The sequence below is a fragment of the Chanodichthys erythropterus genome, chromosome 3 (genome assembly GCF_024489055.1).
Source record: "Chanodichthys erythropterus isolate Z2021 chromosome 3, ASM2448905v1, whole genome shotgun sequence".
Classification (NCBI taxonomy): Eukaryota; Metazoa; Chordata; class Actinopteri; order Cypriniformes; family Xenocyprididae; genus Chanodichthys; species Chanodichthys erythropterus.
Window position 1 is genome coordinate 27,001,037 of NC_090223.1, and position 13,890 is coordinate 27,014,926.

Genomic DNA, 13,890 nt, shown 5'->3' on the forward strand with positions numbered 1-13,890 from the left:
ACTTCAGTGGAGCCCAAACGGTTGAAGCTCAAAACAGAGCAGCTTCAAAGGGCTATAAACGATACCAGACGCGGAATAAGGGTCTTATCTAGAGAAACCATTGGTTATTTTCTACAAAAATACACCCGTATATGCTTTATAAACAAAATATCGCCTTGCACGTGCTTCCGCTTTCCGTATTCTTCAAAAAGCTTACACTGTATGTCCTACGCCTTCCCTATTCTACTTACGGAACGAACACGGCGCCAGTTTCGTTTTTTTCCGCAAGTAGAATAGGGAAGGCGTAGGCATAAGCTTTTATTAAGGAGGATAATCCTGGAGTGTTTTCATCAAAAACCTTCATTTCTTTTCGACTGACGAAAGAAAGCCATGAACATTTTGGATGACATGGGGGTGAGTAAATTATCAGGAAAATTTAATTTGAAAGTGAACTATTCCTTAAAATTTTTTAAAAGAAAGTCTGAAGGTTTACTGGCCATAAACAGAGATAAGAATAAACAAAATGATAAATAAACAGAGACTTTTACCTATTGCATTCACATTAAGCGGTGACAGAAAAAAAAAAAACTTTTGTCTTCTGTGTTTTCATGTTGTAATATGTGACAAAAACAGCAAATGATTATCAAAAGAGATGTTTATTTCTTGGCTCTTGCACATTAAAAAGAAAAGGATGTATTAGTTACCTAGCTAAGATATATACATGTTTAATCATCAGACTGCTGTTGACTAATCTCAAACCATCATTTCCACCTAAATCACAAACAAGTCGTTACAACATCCATGACTTACTCTTGTTTGACTAAGGAGTGAATCTGAGGATTTTCTATAACAGCAGGAGTTACACTGATGTACTGAGGCAGTGTGTCATGTGACTGCTTTTCCACCAGCTTCTTTAAAGATAAATCAATTGATTGCAGGGTGTTATTGATGGAATTAAACTGTTTTGCTAGAAATTCATATAATTGCAGCTGCCTTGTTTCCTGAGTCTCTTCAGAAGCAACAGGGTTCTGCCATTCATCAGGGGAAGCGCTGAAGCTGAGCTGTGCTGCTCCCGTTGGGTCGTCTGTGGTCTGGACGGCCTCCTCTACGACAGGAGAGACTCCAGGTTCTGAGGGATCAACAGGACGTGCAGGTGAATCTTGGTTCGGGGAAGCACAAATAGCACCTTTTTATTGTGGTATGATTCATGTAACAATACAAACACAATTAATTATCAGTTACCCAGCTCTTTAATATCAGCAGAAACTCAAACTTAAGTCAACACTGCTGTACAATTGATCAAATATTTTAAAAGCTTAAATTAGCACAAGCTACTATTGAATACATATATACACCAATAGTTCTTGTATTCATATCATCAACAGATATGAATTAAATCATCTGATTGAGATAAATCATGAGGATGAGCAGCACAAACAAATCGATTTGACAAAGTCTGAACTTTGAAAATACATTAAAGTAAAAAAAAAAAAAAAAAACAGGAAGGCAGTTGGGCAATACTTAAATATTCTTATTCTAATGAGAAGCAGAAACAAGAGATGTGAAAGTGACCAAAGGCACAGACCTTCATAGTCTAATAAAGGGGATTTTAAGAATCAAAGTTCATAATATGAAATATATATATCATGATATAAGGAGATAAGGATTCACTAACCTCTGTCACTGGAAGTAGATCCTACTGGTTCTGTGGACTTTTTACTGACAGTTTCACTTGAATTCACAGATTCTCTCCTTTTCTGTTGTGAAAAAGAAAGAATATTTAAGTTATGTTTTAAGTCTGTTTGTTAATGGGAGATATGTGGGCAAAATAACTGGGTACATTTCAGTAACTGAGGGAGAAGGTAAATGGTAACATTAAAGTTAGTTATTTGGGATATAATGACTACCTCAAAAATTGAGCTGAATTACCCTTATATTGCTTAAATTGTTATTTTATAGATTAATTATTATAATTTATATAGTTGTTGATTCAACTATAGGTTGCTAAGCAGAGTCTTTTGCTATTATGACATCTCTTCAATAATAATAATATTAATAATAATTATTATTATTAAATACATGTATATAAATATCTCCATTTATATCTCCTAGTAATATTTTAGATGATACATCATCATCATAATTTATATGTTAAACTCATATACAATATATTAAAATGTATTACATATACAATAATATTGTTTTTCAATTTATCAGTAAATTAATACAAATCTCACCATTTTCACTCTTTCGGCAACAGATATGGATTCATCCGAAGAACTGTCTGTTTGTGGTAGGAAAACAAAAGCCATATCATTTTTAGGGGATGATTTTAACGCAGATGATCACATAAAATATTAATATAAAACACTGACACTTTAACTTTCACCTGTATTTTGTGTCGTCACTTGTGATCCGATCAACTAAATGCACCTTAATACCAGGTGTAAACAGGGCCTTTCTCTTTTCCTTTATAAACTTAGACTTTGTCTCTCTCCCTCTCTCCTTTCTATATACGTGCTGAGTACAATTAACTATTTAACTATTCTATTTTGTAATCAATCCATGTGTAACCATTACCAAATACTGTTATTAAACCCTTTCAATTATTAATTGTGTGCTAACTAGTTTTGATTCAGCCTTAAAGGTAGAGTAGGCAATTTTGGAGCGGCTAGCAATAACAAGCTAGCTTTGAAAGTATAAGATCCCATCATCCCTTAGGAGCCCTCTACAAAGCCACGCCTCCTCCTAAACACATGACAAGCAGAGCAGATTCAGCAAGGCATCATAAGAGACAACGTTAAATGACCTCATGTCTCAAAGCACATAACATTACAATAATAATGAACGTAAACAACTTAGAGAGCTCTTGTACCACATGACTGCTGCTGCAGAATCATTTCAGCGTTGATCTTGTTGATATAGAAACGTATACATTCCAGTCTGAAGACGTGAACAGCTCTGAGTAGATCATGACGGGTTGCCTTCTCTACGGTTACAACATGGCATGAAAGCAGCATAAGCTCAATTTTTTTGTACAGGAGGAACTGTAAAAGGTGGCTGCTGTTTGTTTGTGGTCCAATCATTGCATTCGGACCGAATGCAATGATTGGACGAACATTTTTTGGTCCCGTGACTTCCACAGACGATATATGTAAATATTTTTTTTTATTTTTAGACCACTTCTGTTATTAATTACTATCAGGATGTGAAGAGAGTTTCAACCAGAATAACAAAAAGTTTATTAAAAAAAATTGTCTACCTACCTTTAAAATTGAAGCATTTCCTATTGCAATTAAATATACTCACACCACAGCAATGCTCTCCCATATATTTTGTTACTCTAACTGCACTTATTTCTTATTAAGTAGCAGTGGGTGGTAAAAGACAAGGAATGTACAATACTAATTCAAATTCACCTGGCTGGATTGTTTCCTTCTGCAGTGTGTTCTCTTCAATTCCACACACAGGTATTGAAACGGTCTTGGAAAACAATCTTTTCCAGGACTCTGGAAAACCTTTTAAGGCATTCATTAATTCACTCCTCCTCATCGTATGTTGCACTGCCTTTGAGTTTGCACTGCCTTTTTCTGTCTGCGTCACCTGGGGTAAAATAAAGTGGTAGTGATATTAAAACATGCCATACCTTAATGGGTCATTATTGTCAAAAGTCATCTATAAACCAAACAAGGTCAAAAATATCAAAAATTTGCATATTAAAAATAAATAATGTTGACAGTTTGAACTGCAACATAATATAAATATGGTTTGTTTAATGGCTTAAGGCTTTTTACTTTTGTTTTGTTACTATACATACAACATACCTGTTTAAATGACTCCCTCAGGTGTCCAAACTCTGGAAGAACCCTGCTCTAAGAAAACAGGAGAGTTAATTTAAACCAGATGAGGACCGGTAAAAGGAGGTTCAAATATGTTCATAAAATGTAACAAATTGTATACATCCAGACTACATACATACCTTTATGAGTTCAAGTAGTTGCACTTGTTGAAAGCCATTTGATGGCATGTAATAGATGCTAAACTTCCACTTCTTGTTTTGCCTCTTTCCTCCAATTGCCTCAAACTGTGTGGGACTATACCACTTCCCTCTACATAAAATACAATTCTCTCCTTAAGACAGAGAAACATGATACAGAACATGTGAATGGGTGTGCATATTTGAAATAATACATGTATGTTTGTTAAAACATTGGATCACAGTAGACTAACATTCAGGTACATATTAAAAATTATGGTGTATTATTCACTTTTAACAGACAACAAACATGGAATTGAATTTGACCTCTTAATGTAAAAAATAAAGCTTCCTAAAACATACCATTGTCATACTTTATTCTGTGAAGACAACCGGCCATTTTCCCACAACGAACAGCCAGTTGTTTCTTATCTCTGACCTCTTGAAAAACCTCTCTTAGGTCTTTAAAGAAATAGAATAAAAGATCAAAATTATGCTTCAGAATCAGATCCATGATGATCAGTTTCTGAGCAGTTTTCCTTCACATTCAGGCTTAGTCTGCTTCTTAACTGATGCAACATTGATCTTCTTGATCAATGTTGATCTTCTATGAGGCAAAAGTTGTGTCATATTTGCTTTACTTGATTTGATTTGTGAATGAGCCTCAACTTATTTCATCTTTATTCAAAGTTTAAAATAGGTATTCTATATATCATTGATTTATTCTTACCTGGAAGGCTGGAGTATTTACTTCTGAATTTTTTCTTCTTGTTACCATTTTTTTGATTCATCTTTCTTTTTTCCCTTTGTTTTCCTTTACTTTTTTCCATCTCGCTCAGCCAGCGAGATTCTGAATTCCTGCCCAAATCCAGCTCTGAATCTCTGAATAAATCCATGTCCAGTGGGTCTCTAAAACACAGCCATCATTTAGTCGTAAATATTCAGAATTGGTTGTTAGTGGGTGGGATATATTAGGCAGCAAGTGAACATTTTGTCCTCAAAGTTAATGTGTTAAAAGCAGGAAAAATGCGTAAGGATTTGAGTTTGACCTAATTGTGATGGCTAGACGACTGGGTCAGAGCATCTCCAAAACTGCAACTCTTGTTAGTGATGGGCAAATGAAGCCTCATGAGGCTTTCCCCTCATTGTTCCGGGAAAAGATTTAAAGCTTCGATAGTGTCGAAAACAGCGCCATCTGGTGTTTATTAAAAAATAAAGCAGCCAAAACCCTGTGAAAAGCTTCGTCGGATGAAGCAGCCACCACACATTCCACAGATAGTTTCATGTTAAGCTCAAATAAAAGCCTAACAGTGTGTGTGTGTGTATTGAGTACAGAGTGTGTGTGTGTTGTGTGTATTGAATTTCTCTCTGTGATAAATTCATTTACCCATTAAACTGTGGCTTTTAATGTCATGAATATAAATATGATATAACAGAAAAATAATGTACACGTTGCCTATGAATTGCATAAGGAAAATATTTTATTTTCCAGAAAAATATATTATATTCTTAACTACTTGTATGACTGGGTATTTAAAAATATAATTGAATAAGTCTGAATGAAAACCTACTAATAAAGTAAGATCAGGGGGTTTGAACTTTCGACATGCAAAGTGGATCGCACACGTGATTGGACAGAAAGTGAGGTTTTGTTTGACATTGGTCACGTGATTTCTACGTTACCAACACAAGCCTCGAATCGAGCGTGTTCAGACCTCACTAACCAGATGTGGAGGGCAGTTGGACATAGTGGTGTTTTAGAGGTAAAAAATGATAAAAAAAATTCTTTGCATGATTTTTTTTTTTTACTCTTATAGACGAAGTTCCCATTGACATGCATTATACGACTGACAGAACGCAATTAAAATAAAAAAATCATCATTTGTGTTCTACTGAAGAAACAAAGTCACCTACATCTTGGATGACCTGGGGGTAAGCTATCATTTTGGGTGAACTATCCCTTTAAAGGATCTGCTGCTAACATCTCGGCGCCAGATACCACAGCACACCTTCAGGGGTCTAGAGGAGTCCATGCCTCGATGGGTCAGGGCTGTTTTGGCAGCAAAAGGGTGACCAACACAATATTAGGAAGGTGGTCATAATGTCATGCCTGATCGGTGTATATTTGGTTCTCACAGTCTTGAATAAATACCTGAATATAATGATAGCCTTGTTATGAATGCATAATTTCTAGACCTAGAACCATGGGTTAATAAAACCTAACAACTTTATTCAATAATTTCTTCTCTCTTCTTCTGCATTCATTGATGTCTTTTCTAAGTCAATTTCATTTGATTAATTTCAATTTTGAGACTTTCTTCTTATGGTTTTCAAGCATTTTACAACTTACAACAACCAATGAATAAGCCTGGTGCTAATTATTAATGTGTGCACAACTACCCATCTATTTGACAAATTCACAAATGTGTGTTACTACATTTAAACTAACACTTCAAAATTTGTGTGTGCAAAATCGAGGGCTGTGACCAAAATCGCATCCTATAGCCTTAAAGGGTTAGTTCACCCAAAAATGAAAATAATGTCATTTATTACTCACCCTCATGCCATTCCACACCCGTAAGACCTTTGTTAATCTTCAGAACACAAATTAAGATATTTTAGTTGAAATCCGATGGCTCCGTGAGGCCTGCTTAGCCAGCAATGACATTTCCTCTTTCAAGATCCATTAATGCTCCAAAAATATTCTTGTCGCTTTATAACATTAATATTGAATCACTGTACTCACATGAACTGATTTAAATATGTTTTTAGTACCTTTATGAATCTTGAAAGAGGAAATGTCATTGCTCCCTATGGAGGCCTCACTAAGCCATCGGATTTCAACTAAAATATCTTAATTTGTGTTCTGAAGATTAACGAAGGTCATACGGGTGTGGAATGGCATGAGGGTGAGTAATAAATGACATTACTTTCATTTTTGGGTGAACTAACCCTTTAAATAGGGCACTATTTGACATAGCCATTTGTAGTGGTGTCCGAAACCAGTAGACATTACCAAGTGCACTTGTTCAATCCCATAATGCATCGCAATAACGAGTGTACAACCAATGAACATTCAATGGCTAGAGAATACCCATAATAATGCAGTGTGGCTACAGGTATAAATTCACTTTTGCTTGATCATTAAATTGTTTAATTAAGGTTTATACATGCTAGTTTTCATGACAGAGTTAGTGAATAATGAATTAGGGTACGCGACCAGGTAATCGGTGTGGACTTCAGCCCCCTCTGTTGGTGAAAATAATTACTATATGATTGCTCTGGTACCGACACAGGCATGGGCACTAAACCGGAAATGTCTGATCACACTACCTTGGAATTTCTCGAGGCGCGTTTTTTTGAAAGTTGAACACATTTAATTTGTGAGGCGCGATGTTACAGCACCGTTTCATGAGCCACACGCTGCTAACGTGGAGAAACAACGGAAAAGCAGCGCAGAGAAATGCAAATATAAGATCTGTGTAAACGACCCCTAACATAAATAGAGCAGACACTTGCATCTTGGGCTGTTTGTTTTGGGGAAAAGTACGTTTATGGGGGAAAAAAACTGAAATATTCACTTACAAAGGTATTTGTGCTTTCTTGATTTTGTTGCAAAAGCTACAAACAATACTTACATTTGAAGAGATCAGCAAGCCTTCTTTTAGCATTTAACAAGATATTATAGTCTTTTTAGATATCATTATAGTCCAGTAACTTGGAAAACGGGATGCCCTTTTCAACAAAACACAAATTCAAATACAACAACAAGCATTAGCTTGATACTTACCTCAAACTCCACAGTTACACTGTTGCTGCACACGAGAGGAATCCAGGCTGGGAGTGGGAGCAGGAGAAGCACGGGGAGGGGGCGTGTATAGAGGGAATGCATCGACATCACTTTCCTGCCGGGACGCGCTCCCTCAGCTGGACTGAGTGGCAAAAGGACCTGCTGCGTGACTGGATTTAATAGAGGAAACTGCGAAAACGTGTGTAAAACAAACGATTACACTAAAGGTTAGACTCGAAAGTGTTCCTTAATGACATGTCAAAGAAACCTAATCCATGGATATTGACATGCAGCCAGGAATCGTGTTTTCTGACATTCATATGTGCCTGATTTCGACGGTGGGGAAATACAAAAAGCAAATCTGCCTGTGAACGCTTTATATAACTACAGGTAGGTCTAAATCGTGATATCAATGTTATATATTTTGTCATATCGTCCAGCCATAAAACTTGTATTGTTTTTGTCAGCGCTTATTTAAAAACACCCAATTATGCAGAATATTGTAATTATTTAATCGATGAGTTATCACACAGTATGTAAAAATACAATATAATGCATTATTTTACCTCAAAATCCAACATTTTAACAAATAATAACTGCAAATCCATGTTTCTCTGCCTGTGTAACAGTGTTAGGATTGTATAGTTTTATTGTGAATTCTTATAAATTCAGCAGCGGTTAATTTCACGTTACTGGTGCCCTCATGTGGGTCGTGTGAGAACTGCAGGCAAAAATGTTCGATAAGACGGGAGATTACGCAACACAGCAGTTGCTATGTTTACTGCAAGCTGTGGGTGGGTAAGCTTTATGCTCCGTCTCAATTTAGTTAAATATATTCGATTATAATGCAACATATGTTGATTTATTTAAGTGTTTTATGTTTATTATTTAGTTGTCAACTCTAGTAAGGCCACGGTTAATGTTATTTTACATTTTATTTAGGTCATTTATGCCTGCAGCAATGCATCCACTAAAGGATGATTTATTTTCTACAGTCTACAGCCTGCACTAAAAAGAAGAAATACACCAAACGTGCATTTATTGTTCGGCCAGAGCTTGGGCCCGTCGTAGTGTTAGTGCAAACCAAATCGCAGAGTGGAGGAGAGACCACCTCCGTCACACCTGGAGCCCAGTTTCTGTGAATTGCTATGAGAGGCCATTCAAGACATATTTCAAACTTTACTCGCGCACACACACTATCAAAGCTTTCACACACACTATCAAACTCTCATGTACACTACTATACTGTCTCTCACATGCACTATCATACACTCATTCTCTATTTTGGGTGTAGAGATAACTTCGAGAAGTACCTGGGAAATTCGTGGGTTCTGATTGGCTACATGTTTGGCGCCGTTTTCAACTGTGGTTCCCCTCCCCCACACCAACGACATTTCCCTGAATTATGAGGTGAAGATGAGTGATTTACTTAAAGGGCACCTATTATGCCCCTTTTTACAAGATGTAATATTGGTCTTGGGTGTCCCCAGAATGTATTTGTGAAGTTTCAGCACAAAATAGCCCACAGTTAATTTATTATAACCATTTGAAAATGTAATTCTTTAAAAAGAGCTGTTTTGGTGTGTACCACCTTAAATATAAATGAGCTGCATATCCCCGCCCTGCCTTTGGATGAGGGCGTAACTTGCATACCTATGGCAATAAACAGTCGGTAGAAGCAGAATGGCTGAGAATGAGAGACCCGCTGTTTTGAATGGCATTCAGCCGTACATGTTTGAACCGGAATCAGACCCAGATGATGAAGAGACTCCGGCAGAAGAAACACAATTGAGAATGGAGCAGGACGTCTCTGAATGGTTATTTGATACATTTATGTACTTATAGAGTTTTAATCGCGTCCCCTTTGCAATTATGGATGTGCAACACACACACACACACACACACACACACACACTGTGATAACGTTCGCGCAATTTTTTGAAACTACAAACACAAATACGGTGATAACGTTTGCTAAGTACGTTAGATACACACTATACAAACAAGGTTTAAATTATATACACAGACATTCTACGACGACGACAACAACTTCAGACGCATTTGTTATTGAATTGGCTGAAATCGACTGAAATGACCATTTGCTCAAAAAACATTAAATACACTTACTTCTTCTGGAGGTGACGTTGGATCGCGAACAGTAGGCAACGATCCACACTTGAGGATTAACTTTGAAGCAGGACCTGCTTTGAATTGACCCTCGTTCTCAAAACAGTCAGTCAAAAAATGATTCGTGCAAACATAAGCGTATTTTGGAATTTTGAGTGGCGCCTTTCCTTCGTAAATAAAATCCATCCACTGCGTTTTCAGTGGCTCTGGTGTCGGAAGTAAGTGAAAACTACTATGTTCATGATTACATCCCACAACAGAACACTTATGTTTCTTAGGAGACATTACCGGCTGTCGTTGAAACAATGGAGGATGGTTGACAGATCACCGACGGCGGGGTCTATGCCAAAACTAGATTGTCAATCAAACCACGTGGGTGGGGCTTAGCGCAATTCTACGTCACAGTGAGGGCAATCTTAGAACAGGGCGTTCTGAGACAGTGCTTATGAATTATTGAGATTGTAAAAAAACCACTGGGTGGATTTTTCTCATTCTAGGGTGGTTTTGCTCACACACTGCCAACACACATTTATGGTCAAACACCATGTAAAAGTGAATTTTGCATAATAGGTGCCCTTTAACACCATCGACATTTTGCAAAACATTTTAAAATCTGCACAGCAACTCAGCGAAATGGCAAAAGCCATCTTGTCAGCAACAGCTACCTAGAACAAACACTTCTGATGTGGCTGGTGCCACAGATGATGAAATGAGACGTCTGTTTTCTCCTTCAAGAAGTGCGACAAGAAACGTTAACGTTCCAAGTACAAGCTTTAGCACTAACAGTGTCAGCGATACACCACGCTTCACAACAAGACCAAAACCAAGCAAAAGGTAAGTTTGATTTTTCTAAGCAATACTGGCTAAATTAATAACCAGAAAAATGACTATTTACGTCATTTGATTCCTTAATTTTGACTGAATCTTTTATATGACTCAGTACTGAGTCGTCTTTAATTGTAATTCGCTCATTTTGTGTTGTCTGCGCATGCGCATTTGCACAACATCATTCTCCAGTTGCAGGCAACATAATTTATTAGTTTACCTTCTGAATTTCTTACATTAATTTTTCCTTTATAAACGTCTTTTGACAATTATAAATTATAAAAAGAGTACAAACAGAGAGTAGCGGCCACGCGACAAATGAACGAGTCGGGCAGGAGGAGATTCGGGACTCGGGATGTGAACGATTCATTTCTAGTTTTCTCATTTTGTAGGCTGCGTCCTCGGCAGGATGCTGTATACACTGTCCTTACCCTAGAATTAAACAAGACGGCCTTAGTTGTATTTTCTATTCTAAAGAATAGAATATAATTTTCTATTCATCTCTTCAGAATTTCATTTTTGGAAATGAAATGTTGATAATAAACAGGAGCACATAAACATCTGTTTCATTATTCAATTCATTTCATTTGAATTCAATTCAATTCATTATGCAAACTTACATCTATGGTCATTCACCATTTTGGCTTACTAGTATTGTTGAAAACTAGTAAGTTGTACAAACAAGTTTATACCATGGTTACCGACATCATGAAGAGGGTTCACTGTTCAAATTAAATTTGCAGTGGTGTCATTTACATGGAAATTTTCCATTACATGGAAGAGGGCCATCATCTTCAACTCCAAAGTCTCCATCAATTTGGAAAACCACATCAAAATAGCAGGGTTAGGAAACCCTGCAGTACCGAGAACACTTGTCTGCCAAAGTTGCAGGGGTGTCTGTCCTCTCTGAGTAGATAAGCCATGGTTGTTCCATTGAGCTCTAAACTCAGCAGCAGCTCTCTGAATCCTTGGCAAGTAAATGAGATGTAAGCAAAACATATGAAACTCATTGGTGGAATCTAGAACAACATGGTTCTCCATGAATGTAAATAGATTACTAAAATGAAACGACACAACAGGATTAAGTTCTGCCCACAGTCTCTCAATTCTCTGATTGTGAACACAACGACCATGACTGATGACACTATGTCTGTTAAGCCCTCTTCTCTCCAACATGTATCGAGCCACTTCTGTGTTTTCCATACCATGATCACAGCGAACTCTTGATGGTAAACCAAAATTAGCCACACCCTCACAAAAAAGTTCTAAGACACTTGATGCTCTGTTGTTCAGACAGCGTAAGTAGATGATGGTTCGACTAAAACCATCCACACATCCATGAAAAACCATCATCCATCTGACAAGCTTGTAGTTTCCGTCGATATGCATGTTTAAAAAATAATTAGTCTGCAAGTTCAAGGTGAAGCCAAATCTTTATAGTTTAAAGAAATAATTGGAATTAGGTAGTTTGCAGTATAAACAAATAATCTTGTTGATAGGCAAGCTATACTTTGAAACCAATTTGATTGCAAATAACCTGATATTTCATGATATAGAATATGCATGTATCGCAGTGATTTACATTTTAGTGTTGCTTAAAACACTGAAGATCTTGATCTGAGTACATTTACTTGTAACATTTTGTTGAAAACGCTGACACCACTGCTGAAGAAAGGGAAGAAAAAAATCAGAACCAGTCTAATACCTGTTGTCTGATCTCACAGCTTAGTCATTGATATTTAAAAAAAAAAAAAAAATCTTTTTTGTTCAACAGAAGAAAGAAACTCATACAGGTTTGGAACAAATTGAAGTAACAAGTAATTGTTCATTTACAGCTGAACTATTCTTTTAAAGGTTTAGATAGTTAACAAAAAACAAAAATACATCAAGTGGACATGAGAGAGTGATATTATGAAAGCTATAACATGCCACCCTTTAATGAAGCTTAGCCTACCATAATTCATTGGAGGTTTGAACACTGTAAACACATCAGCGAATTGCGTGACGACGCCCGAAAGAACGTCCGATTGGGTCAAGCTGTTGCAGACATTGTCGGACACTCCAACACTGTATTCGGACCTGACGTGACCGCATGGCTTCCCAGAACATATCGTTCACCTACATTTGGGGTAGTATAGTGGATTTTGGCACCCAACATATTCAGTTCATTATCTAAAGTCATTGAGTATTCATGTGGTGGAATCGTAAGCCGTAATCTGTGTTGGTAGAGTGTTCACGTGCTGACTCCCAAACACGACGCAATTCTCTGCCAGCTCATGCCAAGTGATGAGCAATGGGATATTTGCTGATGAGACAAATCAAACCAAGGATGACCAGAATGTCCACTGTAAACTAGGTGGCAACAGGCTGTTACGGTATTCTTGAACACGGTGTCGATTTTCTAAGGTTGTAAGGATGGCAGGGAAATATGAATAAAGTTCCTCCAATGCTCTTATACACTCTCCACTGGCTGCCTCTGACTGATCAATTCTAGAAAGAATAAAAGAAACTGTCCTTGTGTGGTCATGTAGTTCCCCACCTAACCTTTCCAACACCATGCTGTTTGATCCCGATCCAGAACCAATCTCATTCTGAATCTTTCTACACAACTTGAAAGCAAAAAACCCTGCAACATCATCGCTTCCCCTTATCCCCACAACCAAGAATGATGAAAAGCCAAAACAATATCAAAACAATATTTGGAATACACGTGTATTACATTAGTGAAGACAGCACAGTGATGATTGGCCTACTGTATTTGAACTTGACTGATTTTTTTATTTTGTCGTTCAGCCAATCAGAAACTGCATAAAGCATCACTCGTTCACACACACTAGCACAATTGTGAATGAGTGTAATGCCCGCAAGAGAGTTTGATAGTGCATGTGAATGAATTTGGTAGTGTGTGAGAGAAAGTTGATAGTGTGCGCGTGAGTAAAGATGATGATACACAGAGCAACTTTTTGAGCAATGTTGCTGGGCAATGTCGCTGAGCGATGATGCTTGGGCACTTTCCTATGGAGAATGGGCAAAAAAATTCTATCAGGATATTTTAGATTGAAATAGAGTGCCCCAGGGATGACGCGTTTTTGTAGGCAAAACCCGGAAGCGAGTTAGCATTTTAGGAGTTCCGGTTCCAACGCCGTCAAGTCTATGGGTTTTTTGAATGGGTTTTTGCTAAATCGCCTGAAAT

General features: G+C 37.2%; 1 protein-coding gene across 1 annotated transcript; it reads right to left on the minus strand.

Moving 5' to 3' along the window:
* Nucleotides 1-785: 785 nt before the first annotated feature.
* Nucleotides 786-4,851, minus strand: si:dkey-68o6.5 (uncharacterized). The gene is made up of 8 exons (XM_067364456.1): nucleotides 4,686-4,851; nucleotides 4,319-4,417; nucleotides 3,959-4,110; nucleotides 3,804-3,851; nucleotides 3,399-3,582; nucleotides 2,217-2,263; nucleotides 1,655-1,736; nucleotides 786-1,108 (listed from the first exon to the last, which is right to left on the minus strand). Exons 1-8 carry the CDS (start codon nucleotides 4,849-4,851, stop codon nucleotides 786-788), a joined length of 1,101 nt encoding a protein of 366 aa, XP_067220557.1.
* Between the last annotated feature and the right edge of the window lie 9,039 nt (nucleotides 4,852-13,890).